The 21,336-nt window shown below is 42.8% G+C and overlaps 1 protein-coding gene across 3 annotated transcripts in view; it reads right to left on the minus strand.

The window, feature by feature from the left end:
* Nucleotides 1-4,998: 4,998 nt before the first annotated feature.
* Faf1 (Fas associated factor 1) overlaps nucleotides 4,999-21,336 on the minus strand; it is a 310,745-nt gene continuing 294,407 nt past the window's right edge. For all 3 annotated transcript variants that reach the window (XM_057784436.1, XM_057784435.1, XM_057784434.1), the window contains one exon: nucleotides 4,999-7,136. In XM_057784436.1, coding sequence (XP_057640419.1) covers nucleotides 7,053-7,136 — 84 coding nt within the window. In that variant the 3' untranslated portion in view covers nucleotides 4,999-7,052. The remainder of the gene's footprint in view (nucleotides 7,137-21,336) is intronic.

Below are 21,336 nucleotides of genomic sequence, written 5' to 3' on the forward strand. Positions count from 1 at the left end.
GTTCATTGCTCTGGTCCTCAGTTTCTCTATCTATAGCATAATGTTCTAAGGACTATAATGTCATGGCTAGGAAGACTAGTTTCTCAATGGATGTTCAGCAGAGTCCTTGGCATTCACCTCTGGAAAGCAAGTTCCTGGCCACTTCTTCTGAACCCCAAAATATAGAGAAAAGTTTCAGCAAGGCTTGCTGTTTGTTGCTAACTTCTCAGAAAAGCCTTATGCAAATGTTACTAGTGTGTGCCCTTGGGAGACAGGTAACATTTGCAAGGCCTGGACACCTGTATCCAGAAGGCAGGCTCTATCCTTATGCTGGAGATAGCTCCCTTGGCTAATTTTGGGATCTCAGACTGCCAGGTTCACCATACTCCCCGATGAGACTTACCCAAGAAGTTTTTGACTTTCCATCATGGGGAAAGGGGAGATTTCGGGAATTCTCTGGCACTAAAATTGGTGGTTCCATACCACTCCTGTCTGGACATTCTAGGTTAAGGGCAGAGGCTGAGAATCAAGTTTGTAAGAGGGTTTCAGTGAGTGGGCAAGCCAAGGCTAACTTCATTCCCACAGGACAAATGCTGGTTTGGTGAAACATTTGGGAACACTTGCTGTGGAGGCAGGCTGAGCATAGGACAGCGGTGGATAGCAGAGGCATAAAGTCTGCTGTTCTGCCCCTCCTTTTATCAGTGCATGGAGTAGGGACTGTGTGTTACTCCTCAAAGGGCAGTTTGTGTTCGTTCGTAACATCTACTATCAGTGCCCTGCGCCAGATTCCATAGGTGTGGACCTGTTAAGAGTCCAGTGGAAAGACTTCTGTGCAAATAACTGTAATATGTGATACCCGCTCTGCCAGTGAAACACGGGGATTAGACGAGGCCCGCCTTGTGCTGTGGGTTCCAGGAACTTCCTGGGGAAGAAGGGCAATACTGGCCTAAGCTCAGAAGCAGAATGGTCTGTGTTTGATCTGGACCCTTGGTTTACTGGTTGTGTGACCTTGAACAAATGACCTAACCTCTTGGGCCTTAGTTTGAGCATCAGTGAAGCAAAGAAAGCATACAAAGAACAAAGGAGTTGGTGTTACTACACCTCACAATGTCTGGTGTATAACGGACAATGTTTAAGTAGTCCTTTTACTATCCACAGTTGTTTCGGAAACACCTGCACAGTAACAGGCCTTTCTGCTGGGCAATAAAACAAGTGACTGCACTTTTCTTATCCAGGAAGAATTTGGAAGGCGTTTGTAGCCTGAGTAAGGAACTTCTAACTCTGAGGGCATGCAGGACAGATAAACTTGAGAGCCAGACACAGCCTTCAGAGACTAAGGTTAACCTACCTGTGGGGCTGAAGTAGTCAGGGAGGGCGCTCACCAACCACCAATGGCAGAAAGCTCAGGGCACATGTCGACCCACCAAAGCCCATTCCTCTCCGTTAGTTATGTGTCCCCAAACCTGCTTCCAAAACTGTTCACAGGGTGAGCCCAAGGATGCTATGGAAGAACGGTGCAGCCTCACAGTGGGATGACCTAGGAACTCAACACCAATTCCTTTTTTTTCTTTCACTAATAAACGGTTGGTTTTGCTTCAGCAACCACTGGGTACACGCCTGCCATGAGCTAGACCCTGGGCTGGCTCTGGAAACAAAGATCAAGATATAATTTCTTGGCCTTTCAACGTTATTAGGTGAGTTGGAGGTCAGAGATAGAAGTGACTATCTTTTAGTCCTTTTCTGCCAGTATCTCTGTTTAAATTCAGTCAATAGATTGAGCTACAATGTGCTTGTTGCACGCCGGTCATGTTGTTAGGTCTTGAGGATATGAAGTGATTCTGGTCTTCTGGGGGCTCACAACTGGGGTGAAGAAGGTCATGAACTAAAGTACAGTTTGGGAAGACTCAGCACAGTGAAAAGACTCACAGCACAGGCATTTGAGCTGTGGTGTGAGGTAGGATATGGTTGAGAACACAGGTGAGAGGAAGCACGGTCTACACGGGGAGGTGAGGAATGGAGGCTGGCAGAATCTGTGAAGGCGGTACCCTGCGAGGCCAAAGATGACAGAAAGCTACACATTTGGGAAAATTGCTTAACTCAGTGTGTGCTGAGGGCATGGATGGAGATACAGATGGGAAAGGAGGTAGGGTAAGTGACGGGGCTTAAATCCAAACCAAGGATTAGGGTTTTGTTTGGGAGGCACAGGGAAGCTTCTGAGAGGATTGAGGCAAGGAACATGACAAGGTAAGGCAAGCGAGAGAACTTCCTGGCAGGAGTGTGGAGAATGGAGACCAACTGGGATGTGATTTTATAACCTTAACGAGATGATGAAACTCTGAAGGGAAGATACTGGAGTGGGATAAAGGATCAGGGAATGGATCTGGGAGTCCCACACGCATTAAATGTTGCTGAAATCCTGGCTCCTGACACATTTTCATGTAATTGGTAGCACTAGGAACTTTAGGAATGAGTCACATGGGAGCCATGTTGTTTATTAAACACGGCTTTCCTCATTCTAGCATCCACCATTTTACTATCAGAAAGTCTTGGTAGTGTGGCTGTGCTTCCATCAAAGGCAGCGCTGCCTTGTTGCTGACCTCCAGGGGTTCAGAGCCAAAGGGATAGATGAAGAACTCAGCCTTGCCCCTTGATGCAGATGGGATTTGAGATAATTGCTCTGAGCTCCTGGACTGCCTTTCTTTGGGTCGTCTGTGTCATTCCCCAAAAACTGTCACTTCTCCTGGCCACCACACACTATTCTAATCCTCTGGGTTTACAGGTGGACAATAGCTCTTCCAACTGCTTTAGTGAAATTTCCTAAGGTTTTATCAACAAGTTACTGTTAGCAATTCCCCCTCCCCCAAGACACACCTTTTTTTTTTTTTTTTAAAGCTTAAAAGCTGTGGTGCAGGAAGCTGAGGTGACTTCCCCAAGGCAGAGTACTAGTGAGTGAATGGAGCTGATGCCTGCACCCTGCACCCAGGCCATATGGCTTCAGAAGATGGACTCTTAAGCACGTAATACTACTTGGCAAAACCAAGAACTAACAAATTGTGAAAAAGAGTTAAGGGGGTTAAAAAAAAAAAAAAAAAAAAAAAAAAAAAGACCATGTTCCTTTTAATCGTGATTCCTGTCAGATAAGCTTTCAAAATGTAGTGGAAGCTGGGTGCACACCTTTATCTCAGCACAGAAGCAGAGGCAGGCAGATCTCTATGAGTTCCAGGCCAGTCATGGTTAAGCACTAAAACCCTGTCTCAAAATTTTCATTGGAGGGCTACAGTATGAGTGGTAAGAACTCTTATTGTCTTTCAAAGCTGAGTATTTAAGAAAGCTAGAGCCGGATGGGCGGTGGTGGCGCACGCCTTTAATCCCAGCACTCGGGAGGCAGAGACAGGCGGATCTCTGTGAGTTCGAGGCCAGTTTGGTCTACAAGAGCTAGTTCCAGGACAGGAACCAAAAGCTACGGAGAAACCCTGTCTCGAAAAATAAAAAAAAAAAAAAGAAAAGAAAAGAAAAAGAAAAAAAAGAAAAGAAAAAAAGCTAGAGCTTTCTCAAATGCAGAGGGAGGTTTAAGGCAAGAGAACTGACTGGTAACATTTAACCATCTTTGGGAGCTTTTAGATACAAAAATGTGACTTGATAATAGAAAAATCACACAATTTCAACATCCCAAATAGTCTGATATTGTTTGCTTGATGTAAACGGTGGCTCTGATTTCTTTTTTGTTAACAGATCCCATTAAGAGTCTGAGGAACACAGACTCCCTTTCCGGAAGAACACATAACTTTTGCATAAGAAAGAGGATTCTAAAAGCTGCTCCTGGGGAGAAGGTAGACAAGCTACAGAACAACGGAAAGCAGGTGGCCAGGCTTTGAGTCTTTTGCTAAGATGAGGGGACATAGGCAAGTCGCAACCCTTTTTCAGCACCTTATATAAAACCGGAATGATCATCCCTGGCTCACTCACAGCAGTGGACTGTTGACAACTGCGAGGTGAGGTGAACTGCGAAGTGCTAGCTGAATGTTGTCAGAATATAGAGGCTGGGAGAATTTCCTCACCTGGTCATACACAGCAGAACTAGGGCCAAAATGGGAAGAAGCCTCTCAAGTGCACACACATGGGAAGACCTCCCACTCCCAAGGATTTTAAGATGATCATGTGAGAAACGGGTGTGGAGGATTACACAGATGTAAATGCAATGCCTTAACTTAGTTATTTCTGGACTGAATTTAGCACTGTGTCCCTGTGGGATCTAGAACTGGGGAGCTGAATGAGATGGGCAGAAGTGTGTCAGTCAGCGATGCTGCCAATGGAGACAGGTAAGATTCTCTCTGGTATCCTATGAGGAAATGTGCCAGAGCTCTGCAGTCTCTAAACTCTAGCCTGCTGCCTGGCATACCCAGGCCAGTACCTCTAGCTTTAACACAACTACAGAGGTGATGTTTTTTAATTCCACTGGCTGAACAAAAACTACAAAATCTTAACCCCTTGCATTAGAAAGACTCCACAAGAATGTTCCCATCCAACTCAGGCTGTGAATGAACACCTACCTGTATGCCTCATAAAACTCACAGGGTCAGATCACAGTGGCCTTCTAAACCAGAAGCCTTTCAAAGAACCTGCAACTATGAAAAGGCAACAGCAAACTCACATTGCTTCCGCAGCCCTTTAAACCAATTCTTCAAAGACAAGTGGTGCTCCAAGAACACAGGGCAGTAATCTAGATGGGGAACAACCGTAAGCAGCAGATCAAGAATATGGAGGGAATATACTGCCGGCCTCACTCGGGGCCTGGAGGCTGGGATGTAGAGCTCAAGGAAGTCTAAGGGTAAGAAGACCGTAAAAGACACTGTTGATTTTGTGGCGGTAGCAAGTCACTTTAGTGCTGTGCTTATGAGAGGGTACCAAATGCTCTCTGGAGTGAACACTAACAGGACGTAAGGACAGGAGTTCAGGAGGCTGAGCCAGTTAGACAGAGCTTTCCAAGGTAGGACTGAAAAAGGGTTTGTCAACTTCACACACATTCAAGTCACATTTAATAACGTTTATGAAATTGGTTTCAGAGTATTATGTTGGTATACAGAAGTAAACGGGAATGGCAGGGAACCATATAATGAAGTCAAATCCAGATCAGATGGAACAGGTTAAGAGTGAGTTCAGAGACCTTGCTCAACCCCTGCCCATACCCTGGCTGCTGTTTCTGAGTATGGCTTGAGTTCAGGGTGGTGGCTTCTCCCAGCAGCTACAGAACAAGGTCTAGCTGGACAAAGAAGAGCTGTGCCCTAGTACAGCTGCAGCTTCGGAAATGACATCTTGTGGTGCCACTTGATTAGGAAGGAAGGAGCAGAGCTGGAGAGGAAGTGCTCAGGTGGAACTCCCCTGACAGTGCGCTCCCTTCTCTTCAGTCAGCTGACAGACGAAGAGGATTAGCAACATCATTTAGAAGAGTTTTGACGTTCTTGGTCGAGCATCAGAGGAAAACAGGTGAATTTTTCTGGCCGATATTTTTTGAGTAGAGGGAAAAGTGACCAGAATTATCTTCAGCTTTGGTTAAGTCTTGTCAGAACCTCATAGTGGAACCAGGGAAATACACCTAACACACTTACAAAATAACCAAACTGGGAAGTCAACTCTAAAGATAAAGACCAGAGATGACACAAAAATAGCCACAGAGAACATTTCAAGACTAAAAGGAAATTAATTGGCTGTGAAGATATAAATATTCTTATGAACTACCCCAAACCCCAAACCCATAGATTAACAAAGTCCACATCTACAAATCAAACCCCAGATTACTACATATCAATTCAGGCAACACATGAATTTTAGGCTAAGCCTCCAAATTTGTTCTCTTAAATATATGACATCTGAATTTTTAGCCAAAGAATGAGATCCCTTTTATTTGGGATATAAATTCAATATCTAATATTAAAACATTCAGAAACTAAAATTATAGAGCAGGTCCGTTATTGCAGGAGAGCCCACAGGGCAGCTGATCAGCTTTTGGCAATAGAGGAGGTGTTTAAAACATCAAGTGACAGCCAGGTATTGTGGGGTAATCCTAGCACTTGGGAGGCTAAAGCAGATGACTGCAAGTTTGAGGCCGGAGCTACATAGTGAGAGCTGGTCTCCAAAAGAAAAAAAAAAAAAAAGGAAAAAAAAAAAAGGAAACAAACACTCCCCCAAGTGACAAGGTCCCAGATGTATAAGTAGTAAAGGGGGAGAAGCAGAAGCAGAACTGAGTGCGGTGTACACTGATGGCCCAGCAACTTGGTAGCGGGTGCCTGGGAAGTTCTAAATGCCTCTCTGCAAGCCGGATAACAGCTTCCCACAGCTGGTCAGTAGCAAGACTTAGTCCTGGCACTCTACACACTACCTCAACATACCGTGTACTTGACTAGTTCTCCAAGCTGCAATGAAACAAAAGAATTCCTCCAAGATGGACTATGGAGCCCATGGCAGTAGTATATAAACACCCTGCATATATGTCACATCAGTCCTCCAGCAACATCTCACATCTTCGTAAAGGAGTCATTTATACTACATACTTCTCTACCCCAAAATGTCTAACTTCCAGGCCAAGAATGTCCTACTTGATGTTTTTCTCTCTGCTTTTTAAAATTAGGTGATAAACTTAAAATCCAGTTATGGACATAAAAAAGCAGAGGTCTGAGCCCTGGCCCAATGACACATATCAAACACACAGCTTCTTGATGTCAAGGACAAAAAGAACTGTCCTGGACACTGAAGGGGAAAGACAGGAACTGGAGAGGTTCTACCAGGGCTCACTGGCACTCAACAGTAAACAAGGGTGTTAAACAAGGGTGAAGAGCAGGTATCAATCAGGGGAGGGCAATGGAGTCGTAGTGCTCCATCGTGAGGGCTGGGGAACATATACTCATGGATGGGAAATTTTAAGTAGCTATGTTTATTACTTTTTTCCAGCAATCTTGCAAGAGGCAGAAGTGTGACATTGAATTGAGACGAGCATGTGGGTGGGTTGGCGAGGAGCCCATCTCTTGATGTGTGCCACTGGCTTGTCAGAAGTGGCTCGTTCCACCGCTGAGTCATGTTTATTCTTTTGCTTCAAGGAAAAGGGTTTCTTGAGGGAACAACTTTACCTCCAATAATGACTTATTGGGGTCTAGCTGAGTTACCTGGAAAGAAAGAGAACATACATTTAGAAATCTGGAGCAAGCACTCTGACTTTCAGCATTCCACACGTTGGCATGAGCTGTGCAGTGTCTTATTGGATCACAACAATTCTGTGCGGTGGTGGGGTTCTTCCAGGGCTCCCCGAAATATCATATTCTACAGTCCCATCTAGAAGAGGAATTAGTACTAACCACAAGGCTACTGGATAGTCTTGATACTGGATACATTCAGCTGGTTAAACAGAGGAATGGCAAGCCTGAGACCTGGACTTGGTAAACTGCTGTTAGCATGGAGGCCTGCTCTGCTGGCTGGGACAGCAACTAAACCTTTGGAGGGACAAGGGCTAGGCACTTCCATTAACATTCCATGTAGCAAACTACAGACTGGCCATTCTACTGTATCCAGAGAGGATGCCATTATCCCGGGGAGCTCCCTAAGCACAATCATTGAGAGGATGTCTAATTTGGAAAAATGAGGCAACCACATAATACGGCTATATTTTGGAAATTAAAAACATGCTGGGCAGTGGTGGTGCATGCCTTTAATTCCAGCACTCAGGAGGCAGAGGCAGGTGGATCTCTGAGTTTTCTCCACAGAGAAACCTTGCTTCAAAAAACCAAAACCAAAAACACCCCAACTACTGAACATAAACTAAATTTCTATTAGATCTCTGCCCTCCCTAAGCCATGGCAAAGATGGCAGGTGAAGGCTTTAAAAACCTAAGAGAAAGAAACATATTTATCAAAAGGGATCATGAGTTCTGCAAGGCTGAAAAATGCAAGGTTAGTGGAAAGCATAAAGGCTTTGAAAACAGGAAGACTGCAGTTTAAATCACAGTGGTGTTGGCTATCGTCTTTGTGGTTCTTGTCAGACTGATCAAAATTAAATGGGAAAAACATAATTAGCACAGTGTCTGGCATAGAGCAGATCAACAAAGCATGCTACGTACGAGAACAACTATAAAGGGAGATGGACATGTGGGCAATGGGCTGCTCTGAGTGTGCAGTGGTTAGGTAATCTCTAGCTAACCTGAAGCTGCTGCTCTGCTATTTGCATGAGCTTTGGAGCCTTGGGCAAATACCCCAGGCAGGCAATTTGTCTGTTCAACTCAAGCCACTCCTAATGTGATGACTCTGTTTTCCTCTTCCAGCAAGAAGGGGAGCCCCTGAGTGTCAAAGACAGACTGGTAAGGTAATGGGGGAAACACTGACCTCATCGTATCCAGGAGACTTGGTATGCTCAGGAGGGTCATTAAAGACACACATCTAACCCTAGAATCCTTTCTGCTTATAAGGAACCCAGGGTGAATCTTGCCCTACTAGTATCTCTTGGGTGCTGGGCAGATGGGCAGGCAAGGTGGAAGGGAGATCCTAGCTTGCTGTCTGCCTTCCAATGCACTGGGAGGGCAGGCTGCTGGCAAATGTTTACCTACTTCCTCAATTAACGTACAATACTGCACTGGCTTCTGTCAACAAACAGCTATGCTGCCTCTGCTTCAGACTCTGGCATTTTCTGCCCAGCTGCTTCTGCTATTGTTCTTAATTAACATGCCAGAGCTCTTCCGGCATCTTCTACTTTGTTATTTGTGGTTTGTAAATATGATGCTTATTGTGAGACACCAAAATCATACTAGTGCCAGAGCTGTGAGAGCAGGCAGAAAGACGTAATGGCAGGCAAAACAGGCTGGAAGGCTGGAGTATCAGGCCTATGTGGCACCCTACTGGGGTGGTAGACATGCAAGGTAAGAGATTCATAAACTCTTAGTTAAAATTACAGTTGTCACTAATAACACAGTGTCCAAGAAATACTAAATGATTTTTCTCTAGTTATTCGATGTGTTGGGATCTGAGAAAGGCAGAAACAAACATTTCTTGGACATCAATTATGAGCCAGGGACTTCAAACATATTTCTCAACTAGTCCATATTACAACCACCGTGCAAGGCTGCAGAGTGAGACAGCTGAGTTTCAATGTCGTTGTTGCTTGTTCAAGGCCTTATGGTCAAGAGTCTGTTCACAGTGCTGTGATCACAAAGAGAGAAGCAAAGCTACACTCTATCTACATGACCTCTCTGACAGGGGAGTCAGTTGCTCCTTGGTAGGGAGTGTGATAGTCAGGTGAAATAATGTTAGTGATGCCTCTGGGACCATAGAGCCAGTAAGTGCCCAGGAGACGGCCCCATTGGCTGAGGTGTTTCTTGGCTAGCAGTCTTAAACTCTTTCTAAGTTGTTCTGGTTGTCTTTGTTTCTGCCCCACTGCCCGGAAAGAATGTTAACCTTTTCCTTAGGTAATTCCTTCAGTTCTGGAGATCTCGAGCTTCAGGGAGGCCCTACAGACAGTGGGCTGGTTTGAAGTAAACACGGGTCTGTTGAGGCATACCCTCTCAGAAGTCCCATAAGAGGCATTTCAGATTACCCCATTTTGAAGCTTATTTCATTTATTTATGCTTAATGTGTTTTTTACTATCTAGTCTTTTATTTATTTTTCTTTTTAATCCATTTGCTTTGTAATACAGATTATTAAAACAGTAGTGTAACTGTTGACAACAATAGCCAATAGCTTATAATTTTTCATTATACATCAAATACATTAACTCATTTAATCCTTATAACGGCTCTTGAGCTAGATACTGTTATTTCTATTTGGCAGGCCAGGAAACACGTTTAGAAAGGCTGAGATTTTGCTCAAGGCCACACAGCTAGTAAGCCAGGAATTACATTTGTATTCAGAGCCATTCTCTCTCTCTCTCTATCAATCTATTCATTTATTTTGTGCAGATGGGAGCTTCGCCTATATGTATGTCTGTGCAGCATGTGTATGCTGTGCCTACCGAGTCCAGATCCCACAGAACTGGAGTTACAGACAGTTGTGAATTGCCATGTGGGTGCTGGGAAGCGAACTAGGGTTCCCTGGAAGAGCAACCAGTGCTCTTAACCACTAAGCCATCTCTCCAGAGCCCAAGTGCTGAGATTAAGGGTTGTGCCACCACAGCTGGCATCATGCTTTTAATACTGCAGTTGCCACCCAACCTACCCTGTATAGGAGTGCCTGAACTCAGCAATACTCTTGAGTTGGTGTTAATGAGTATACAGATAGCATGATAAAGAAGAATACATTGTAAACCATACAAAGTTTTTAAAATATCATTTGCTCTAAATGCTAGTCTTTTAACTAGTGTTATTTCTATTTTACAAATGAAAACATAAGACTAAGAGATTAAATTAAGTGCAGGGTGGTGGTGGTGGTGCACACCTTTAATCCCAGCACTTGAAAGGCAGAGGCAAGTGGATCTTTATGAGTTTGAGGCCAGCCTGGACTACAAAGTTAGTTCCAGGACAGCTAGGGCACAGAGAAAACCTGTCTCAAGTAACCAAAAAAGAGATTAAGTTAAATCCTGCTGTTCCTGAATTAAAATTTTAAAAATAAAAATAGTCTTTTGGTGTTTTATTGCCCAGTAGTATAACTATAGTTAACAATAATGCATTATTTAGTTCTAAATAATCAGAAGAGACATTATTTTTTCACATTTGGCTTTTTAAAATACTGTTTTTTTTTTTATTAATTCTTTGAGCATGTCACGAGATGTATTTTGATCATATGATCTTCTTCCTTAACTTTCCCAGACTCTCACCATTTCCCTCTCATTCCCGTTCAACTCCCCTAGTCCAGCTTGTGGGGCTGACTACTCCTGCACGGCACTGCTGTGGAGTGTGCTCCATACATCAGGTGTCACCCCATTAAAGAAAACCAGCAGCAACCCAATGCCAGTAGTCAGTAGGAGTAGGACTTGGTGCCTGTCTCCCCTCCTCCATGCTGGGATTTTTGTCTGTCTTGATTTGGCTCCAGTCCTGTGCACACTGTCACGATCACTGTGAGTTTATATGTGCATCTGCACTGTTGTATCCAGAGAGCACTGAGTCTTTCGAGTCATCCGCCATCTCCCTCATAGATCCCTGAGACTTGGGGGGATTGCCAGAACATTTGTGGCACTACTGCACCAGTAGGCATACCTCGCCAGATGGGCTGTTAATGCAGATTGTGGGGTTTACTACTAGGTGAGACTGATAGTTACTTTTCTCTTCCAGCTGAGTGCACAGTACTCACTAGTGCTCTAAAAGCCACCAGCAGGGAGGAAGCTTCCAGTGAGCACCACCTGGATTCCCCATGATCACTGACTCAAGTACGTGATTCAGAAGAGAGATTTTAAAAGATCTCATTATAAGGAAATATTGATGGGGTGATGGGTATGCTAAGAATTCTAATTTTGATTATTATGATGTATGCATATATCAAAACTCACAATGGACTCTCTAAGAATAGCCCTACAACCCTAATGTTTAGGGGATCCACTCCTAATAAACTCATTTTCCTTAGGTGTGTTTCTGTCTTTGAGAATTCCACACACGAGCACTGTATCTACATTATTTCTACCCTCCAACCTCTCCATGTTCCTTCCACTCTCTCAAATTCAGGACAAAGACTGAAAACTCTGCATCCACTGTAGTTTGTAAGCGAGAGAGAACGAGGGGAACGCAGGGAGAAGGGCATGGATTACGTCAGGGGGTCTCCTGAGAAACAGCAGAGGACAAGAGAACTGTGGACAGAGGGTACAAGGAAGTGGAGCTGCTGCTGCGGGGCAGAGCTGTGCTCTTCCGGCTGGAATTTCTCAAGACTGGCAAGCAGAAGAGAGCCAAGACGGTGGAGGTAAAGATCATGGGAGGGAGAACTCTTTAGGGAAGCAGCAGGAACTAACACAGCTATTAATGGTTCTTTCTCCTGATTTTGTTGCTTTTCTTCTTCCGCCTTCAGAAATTTATCTTCTTGTCCTCATAGTCATTATCATAGTAGTAGCAGGTATCACTTAGTGAGTGCCTCCCATGAGTTGGGTTCAGGCAGCCTGCATTTATGTCACCTCTTAACTAGTGCTGAAGATGGCCTAGTGAAATTAGTACTAGAGCCATCTTAGAGATAAGTACACCAAGGCTACCTTGTCCACTGATGTAGAGACTAGGGTTTCAGAGTCAGGTCTGTCTGATTCCAAAGCTCACTACGATCAAAATGCTCTGGCAAACCAACTAATGAACAGGCTGACTTGGGGAGAGGGAGTCTGCTGCACTTGGAGGCATCTAAATACAGGCATATTTGCTGGGGATGGTACCAGCTAACAATTTTCTGAACATTTATTTCAAAACAGTAAATTTTGACACACTTTGCATCTATAAAAATATTTTTATAATAGCTCTCCAATATGGGCAAAATGATTATTCCCATTTTATGAGGAAACTGAGTCACACAGCAGATTAGGTAGTTTGTCTAAAGTAAAAAAAACTATTAAGGGCAGAGCAAGAGAGGGAATCAAGGCGATCTAGTTTTGGAATCTACCCAGTTATTAGATTCCATGGCTAGAGATGTTCCTGAGAGTATCCATATGGAGAAAGAAGTTGGAAGAGTTTCTTTCAATTCAAGCTTCCAGGATACAAGACCTTCACTTTAAGAATGGCAGAAGGTCAGAGGTCACTAAAAAATCCTGAAATGTTTATAAAATACGAATACAAAAACCCAATCTAGGTCTGTCTCCTGCCATTTACCTGGGACTTTACTGAATTATTGACTCTCTAAATCAACAGAGAACGAACACGTTGGGATTCCTTGGGGGAGGAGGGGTGTTCTTGGAGAAGAGGTAGTTTGTCTTTATAGTTAGAAGAGGGAACTCAACCATCCTGACATTTCCTTCATTGTACCTGGGAAACCTGAATGGGCAAATTTTCTCATTAACACAACAGTTTAGCAAACTGGCTTTGTAAAATGTTTATGTTAGCACAGATGGGACATGGGCCATTACAGATTTTTTCATAGCTGCACTACCCTGCCTCTCAACTGTAGTAAAGACACGACACTGTAAACATAATGTTACTACTAGACACTATTCAAAGGGGAGCATAATACTAAAAAGAGCATCAAGGATACTTGCAAGGTACTTTACAGTTCGTGAGGTATTGACACAAACAGCTCATTCACATAGGTTTGGTAATATGATCAGCCTCTGTTTTACTTGATTTTTTTTTTTTTAAACTTAGGTTTGCTTTTAGTTTGTAACCAAATACAGGAAAGTCTGGATCTAATATCTTACATAGCGGAGCTGCCAGGGAGCATCAGCTTAAACCCTAGCCTTCTGTGCTGTTCCTTAGAACTTTCCTAAGTCCCTAGATGACAAGAGTTCTTTCTCACTCTTTGGGTCCAATGAGCAGGAATGGAAAGCAATAATGTTTTTCAAACATATTTCCTGTTTTTAGATAAAAAGTGCACTTTAGAAAAAAATCATAGCATCTTCAAGGAAGAATGATCCACCGTCAGATGGTTCTGCTTGTCTCCGATGAGCAACAACTTCCATTTTCTAGGCTGAGTACTGGCAGCCCTTTGAGCAGAGAGAGCCAGAACTCCAGGAGCAAACCTTTACCAAACTGATAGACAATCATGTCAACATGGAGAATTAGCACCAGTGCGTTATCCAACCCTTTCTCCCCTCCCAGCAGTGAGAAAAACGGCCATTCCATGTGACACAGATAGACTTCCAAGTTTAAGGGTGTTTGCACTTTCAGGTACATCAGTGGTGCTCAACCTGTGGGTCTTGACACCTTTGGGGTTGAATGACCCATCCACAGGGGTCGCTTAACACCATCCTGCATATCAGATGTTTACATTATGATTCATAACAGTAGCAAAATTGCAGTTAAGAGGTAATTTTATGGTTGGGGTCACCACAACACGAGAAACCATATAAAAAGGTTGCAATATTAGGAGGTTGAATTACTGAGTTTCAGGCTACCTACTTCTGAGTGTTCTTCCTTGTTTTCAGCCCTCAGTAACCTCAGTGTATGGCCTCTTCTCTAAACCCCATACAGGCTGTATGCCATCAAATCTTGCCAGAGGGTAAAGGGCATAAATATCAATGAGTCCATCCCTGGTTCTCAAAGCATAACTTTACACAAGACACCTTTCTTCTTTAGGCTTTTATTTTAAAAAATGTAGGGGTTAGTGATTAATAGGAAATCAATGGTACTACAGTTGAGCTTTGGAGATCTAAACATTTAGGCTCAAACACAATGTCAGCCAATTCAGCTTGTGGTTCCAGTATCCTTCTCTGCTTGGTGAAAGGGTTATTGTAGGGATAAAAGTAGCCATCACTGATAGTGTCATATGGAAACGGATTCTGTGCCTTCTTAGGAGATATCATCTCATGGCATAGTAATGATTGCCATTCACAAAAGTTAACATTTCTTACTTTTTTTTTTTTTTTGTGTGGAGGTGAGATATTGCCTAAACTGGTTGTGAACTTCTGGGCTCAAGTGACCCTCCCATTCCACCATTTTGAGCAGCTACAACTGAGTATCCGCCTGCTTTATACCACATCTAGCCTGCTTCTCCCTCTTCAGCTTCCTTCTCTCCTTTACCCGGGACACTGAGCCTACAGCCTATGCATGAAAGGCAGTCCTCTTTACTTGGCATTTTCTAAATGCCACATACTAAGTTAATTACCTCCTTATTATCTAATTAAGTGATTATTGTAATTCTTTAAGTATTCCATCTTATAGACGGGGTAAAACTAAATTTTTTTCTTTTTATTTATTTATTTTTTTTAAACTAAAATGTTTTTTAGTGTTAAAATGTCTTCAAAACTTGGCATCTTGTTAGGGATGCCTTGGTCACCTTCCCTTGCCTTTGTATTCCTTTGCTTTGGTCACCACACTATTAAGTGGCAATGTTAATGGAAAAGTCCAGAGGTAAGAAAGGGGCATACTAGGAAGGGTAGGGTAAGAGGAAAAGATGTTCTTTAAAAGCAGGAGAAATTCCAAGTATACAGAGCAAGCATAAAAAAAAATAACAAAAAATTAAAGAAAATGTAAAAAATCTAAGAAGGAGAATAGTCATGTATCCTTTCTCTGAGAAGTCAGTTCCTAAGATTAGTTCATCACGGGCCCCTGAAGGCACAATGTCAAATAAACACAGTCCTGCTTTACAGAGCAGTTTAAAAGTTGTGGTCTACTGAAGCATAAACTACATAGATAAATTCACAGATGGAGATCCAATAGCACAGTAATAGAAATGCAGCACAGATCAGCTTCAGAGGCATACCCAGCTCATGCCCAGCTTAGAGATAAGTGCTAGTCTCTGCCTCCACCAGGAGCTCCAGAAGGCTCAGGGCGGGATTGATTCTGAGCCTGCTCAAGGCAGCAAGGTTACCTCGGTGGGATGTATGTAGAGGTTTGAAGGAGGTAGGGAAACAGCGATCTAGGGGACAGGCCTCTTCTCAGAGGCCAACACCACACCACACAGCCAGGTCATTACAACAGGTCTCTAAGATGTCTGTGTCAAGACTGGACCACACACAAACTGTGGCAGAGCACTGAGAAACGGGAAAGATAACAGCCGACTGGTTAGGTTGAGAACTGTGAACTCGGCTTAACAGTCTGTGAAATCTTGATCATTGTTTACCCCAGAACTTCACCACTAGGCATAGATTAAGAAACAAGTAGACTTTAAATCCTGGCACTGCATCTTTTGCACAAGTGCTAACTTCATATGAGATGAACCTCACGTTTCTCAGCTGTAAGCAGGTCAGCATTACCCAACAATCTTTCAAAATCCATGTCTCTCGGGCTCTCTCTCTCACATTTCCACATGGAAGAGAGCTGCACAAAAAGTCCCACACTACCACTCTTCTACGTACAGCTCTTAAAGGATGTCTTACTATAATAGGGCAGTCTCTTTCTGCTCCCAATTTGTAAATGGGTGATGGTGTTATTGACAAGGTTCTTGGGGTCTTTGATGGTAGGCATAGCTGAGAAGGCAGTTTGGAGATAGAACATGAAGAATATAAATTTCTAGGAAGCATAAACTTTAGAAAAATACTTTCCCTCTGGTTGCAGAGAAGCCATTTAGTGGTGTGCTCAATGCCTCTTCAGCAGCAGAGTAGCTTGGGAGAGAGGGAATGTTTTGAATTCATTTTGATACTCAAGTAGGGCTATACAAGCCAATGTACTCCTAGTTCTGCACACAAGCACCGTTCAAGAGCTGGAGCTTTGAACAGGAGTTAAAAGAGTTGAGTCCCTAACGACATACAAAAGACTTGCTGGTGTGATTTATTCTGATGTATTTACTTATCCAATTACCAAAACAGCAGGAGATCATTAAAATTTCTAGTTACCAGATGCAGCACGTTCAATATCTTAAATGTTACCAAGGCTTTCTCTGAGCTATTTTGATATTACACTTCATCTGCCCAAAAGCTTATGAAACTGGACAGCAAGAACCATGAACAGAGCAGGAACATTCTTTGAAGGCTGATCCAGAAGGCCTGTGCAACACCAAACCTTTATGAGAGACTTCCCAAACTCCTGGACTACAGCACTACAATGCCACTTCCCCTACAAAACTGGGCCTCTGACAGAGCCTAAATCCCCCTTCCTCTTCCCAGAACAGAGCTAATCACACCTGGCTTCCAGTATCATTGATCAGGTCACAGGCCTGAGACACAGCAAATGATACATTCACTGTGGTTTCCCTCATCTACTCTATGTCCCATTTGCTGACTCGTAGGGTCTTTGGACACGGTGGCTGCCGAAGTTTGCTGCAGATGCAAGGTTAGGATCTGTTCTGGAATGTAGGTCCTGGCAACACCAATACTGCTCTTTGTTCATGTCGCATTCACCTCTTATTCTTTAACGAGGTGAGGGATTCTGAAGAATGAAGCGCAGAAGATCTATAGCATAGTGAGTTACGTTATGGCTCTCAAGTCATTTTACAATTGTTTATGACTCCAGTTAAGCTGAATTCTCAGGGCATATATGAACTTTTATTGACTTTCTATTCCCAGGGCCTAGTTTACTGGTAGAAATGGTTTCAGTTCCAGAAATGTTGCAGAAAGACTGGCCTACAGAATGACTGCATGCAGTTTCTCCACTCTTCACACAGCCACCCCAATCCAAAGACATAGAACCCGGAAGCTGCACTCCTGCACCTAGCTCTCCTCACCTCTCAGCCTAGCAGGCAGAGCTCGGCAGGGACATCGTCAGTTGCTGCCTCCATCAGGGCCCTTTGCTCGGACACTGTGCTCTAGCCTCAGACATCCTAGCACCCAGATATAGAGAGCTCACAAGAAGTTTGTAGCAGTTGCCCTTTTCGAAGGGACAGCTTTCCCCTTCTCTGTTTAAAGTGTTGGAATTGACTAATTAGAGGATTTAAAAACTCTTAACACTCTAAACAGAGAAAACTGGTTCTGAATTATTAAGCAACACTTTCAATGCATTTGAATAACCTTAAATGACTTAGCTGCTACCTGATCCTAAGCTCTGGCACAGATAAATAAATATGAAATACGGTCAAAGCCTCAGCTATAGGAGCATCCAGCTACAGCAAATAGAAACTTAAGTGTCTATAAACCGCCCAGGGGGAAATATCCTCATATAAAAAGACAGAAGATGATCTTAAGGCTGTGAAGACCAGGAAGTCAGTGGTTTTGTTACACTTTGCAGAAGATGGCTGCTAATGGGCTAAACAGTATTAATATCTAGGTAATATAATCATAGAATCAGATAGTATCAGAGTCTAAAGAAGATTAAGAAAGAAAGTATTTAAATCTGTGTTTCAGAAGAGGAAAATCTAACCCAGAGAAAGTACATGCTAGCTTGGGGTCAGACAAGTAGCTGCAAAAATAAACATTTAGACTTGAGATGTCTGCTCCTGGCTTAGTCCCCTTTCCAGAGCGCACACTCAGATGCTACTAGAGAGGGCAGAATGAGAGGAAGACAATTGTCAGTTAAGACACCCGAAAGCTTTCACTGGATGGCTCACTTCTGGCATCTGAGTTCCAAATACACCATGTTCTTCTCTACAGGCCTACAAGGTATACTTTCATGGTTATGCACCAAGAGGGTGAAGAGAGGGAAGAATAAGTCAGGGTAAATGCTACTATATTATAGTCCTTAATATGTCTAGCCTCAAACCATGAAGGCATGATAAATTCATGAATTTGCGTGGTACTAGGAAAGTACAAAACCAAACAATTACAGTAGATGTACAAACACTTTATTTTTCCCCAGTTATTAACTAAACAAGTATTCATTTTTGGCTTTTCGAGACAGGGTTTTTCTGGGTAAGAGCTCTGGGTGCGTCCTGAGTGTTGGGATTAAAGGCATGCGCCACCACTGCCCAGCTAAACAAGTATTTCTTTAGTGTTTATGACATTTAAGAAACTTGACAGCAATAAACAAGACACTATCTCTGCCTTTAAGCAATGCCTAGAGTAACATATAGACATGAAAAAGGCCCATTGCAGTTCAGAGCCCATTAAAGCTCACAGGGGTAAGAGTTACCACAAGAAGATGGCCCCTAGGGAATACAAGGAAGATGAATGCCACTGTCCTAGAGTGTCATCATGTTTATCCCCCTCCTTCTAGTACAATACGTATAGCTATTTGCTACAATCTAATTATCCATTCCTCTTAGATATTTATATACACTAAGCCAGTTGTTATTATTATTATTATTATTTTGGTTTTTCGAGACAGGGTTTCTCTGTGGTTTTGGAGCCTGTCCTGGAACTAGCTCTTGTAGACCAGGCTGGTCTTGAACTCACAGAGATTCGCCTGCCTCTGCCTCCCGAGTGCTGGGATTAAAGGCGTGCACCACCACCGCCCGGCCAGTTATTATTTTTCATATGTGTCAGGTACCTTGCTAGGGAACAATGGTTAATTAGATATAATTCCAAGTAACTTCAACTTTTATATGTATCTTTTTTTGCTTAAAAACCATATCCTTAATTTTGTAATTGATTATCAACTTGATCTAACCATTTCTGCCTTTAGTGTCTTAGCTCTAGGCTTTCTCTGTGTCTCAGTTTTTCAACTAGAAGGGCTTTTTGTAGCTTTTCATAGTCTAAGCGGCCTATATAAAGGTCTGTTCACACAAGGCCTCACAGAAGAGCTGTATGAAGGTCTGTTCACACAAAGCCTCACAGAAGGCATGTATGAAAGTCTCTTCACACCAGGCCTCACAGAAGACCAACTACAAAACTGAAATAAACTAGGAAACAGCAAAACAGTGTTCAGGTTTGAGACCCCAGACATTAAACCCAAAGATGTGATGTCCAGATGTTGGGTGAAGAGCAGGATGTGGCTTTGGTAAAGTTCTTTGAGGCTGGGCCTAGAGCTGCAGTGAGGCCTGAGGACTGGCATGTTAAGCGCATGTGCTAATGTACTCTGGAACTCCAGCACCGAATTTGAAAATTACAGTGAGTATCTAAAAAAGGTTAATCTGAGCATACATACGTTAGCAGTTGTTTGTGTTTACAGTGGCGTTATCACAATACTTGCATGCCTGCAGAGACCCTTGTAAACTGAGCACAGAACTAGTGATTCTTTTATTCATGGCTGAAGAGCCAGACTGAATTACACGTCCAGCCTTCAAATTCTATTTATTTCTGAATAACAGCAAATTTGAATGCTACAGTGCTTTACAAACACCTTGAAAAATTAAGTTCCAAGGCAGAGTAAACAACTTTGGAAGTGTTTAAATACACCAACATGCTAGCACAGCATGAGCAGAGGATCTGGATGTAAGAATCAAATACAGGTGCTAGTATTGTGCAACCCAGAGAAATCTTTAAGTTTCTGTATTTTTAATCTATAAAATAAATGCAGCATTTTTTAGATAACTGATAAATTGAAGCTCATGGCATATAGCAAGCACACAGGACAGAGTTACATTTATTGGCTATCATCCTCTGTCATTCCAAGTCATTGTATTTTAAATAAGTTTGAAGAAACAAAAGCAGATTTTCCAAGGCTCGCACTCTACTCAGCTCTCCTGAAATCATCATCTTTACCTGACACTCATTTTTAAGATCCCTTTGCACATTCTTTGGTTGGTCAAATGTACACATTGAGGACTTTTCTCATATACCACTGACTCATCCCCTCAATGCATCTGTTTGTTGGTAAGATTCTTTATCATGGCAGTGTAGGCACAGTAAATGTTTATTCTCTGTATGCTCTTTAAAACATTTTGCTTTACTTTCATAACAGTCAAGTGACTTATTTTATTAGCATGACTTTACAGATGAGGGGACTGTGAGCTACCTAGAACCTAAATTAATGTATCCAAGATTAAAAAGCTAGGCAATGGCAGAGCTGTGGTTTGGGCAGGTACTCTAGTCCTGAAATTACTACCAATATTGTCTCTTTGGCCTCATCAGCTTCAGTCTGCTCTGGCCACTACCTGGGGTACTTTCTGACGCTGATCTGGTCTCACATTTAAATCTCCTTATAATCTGCTGAGAAAACCACCTAGACTTCCTGTCCCTCAGACTCAACACAGCTACAGGGAACTTGCTTCTCCACCTGTTCTGGGAGCTCTCCCAAGGAACACTGCTTTCCTGGTTATTCAGAAAGAACTTCAGAACCACCTCTGACAACTGCTTCTTTCCGTCCTTCTCTTAATCTGGTCTAATAGTCTCCAACTCCCACGATCTTCCTCAGGTTCTGCTGCCTGTTCTTTACTCCCACCTCTGCCATTTTTGTAGTCCCCTACCTCCCATTGTCTTGTCTAATATATAAGTCAAGGCTAAGGATCACATGGTTGATGAAGAAGTGATCAGGAGGGCTGGGATATAGCTCTCAGAGCCGCTTACCCAGTGTGCTTGAGGCCCTGAGTTCAATCTCCAGAATTACAAAGAAAAAAAGAAGATGTGATTAGAAAACACTTGGAGCAATGTAATCCCATATTCTAGGAGTAATGACCAAGCACTGACTAACTCACTGAGTTCTTGATCTCTGGGAGGCCTATGTAGGCACTGTGGTGGATGTGGGGTCGGTCATCAACACAGCTAATATTAAGAGCAAGCTTACACAGAGCAGTCCCTATAGTACTCAGACATAAGCAAAAATATCTATAAAGAAACAAGCCTGTCTGTCATGACAGGAAATAAAATAGTTTAGGAAATGTTTTTAACCACGAGAAATCCTGCTAGCCTGGTAAAACAGAAGACATCAAATTCTAGATACTTGTACTTGAACACCATTTTTGATCTTTGGTTATTAGGCATGTAAAGCATACTCTGGTATTTTTATTTAAAAGATGGTCATTTGAAAATAGTTAATACTACTACAAAACCTCTTTGTTCACGTAAGGGAGAATGAAACTAAG

The sequence above is a fragment of the Chionomys nivalis genome, chromosome 11 (assembly GCF_950005125.1).
Source record: "Chionomys nivalis chromosome 11, mChiNiv1.1, whole genome shotgun sequence".
Lineage (NCBI taxonomy): Eukaryota > Metazoa > Chordata > Mammalia > Rodentia > Cricetidae > Chionomys > Chionomys nivalis.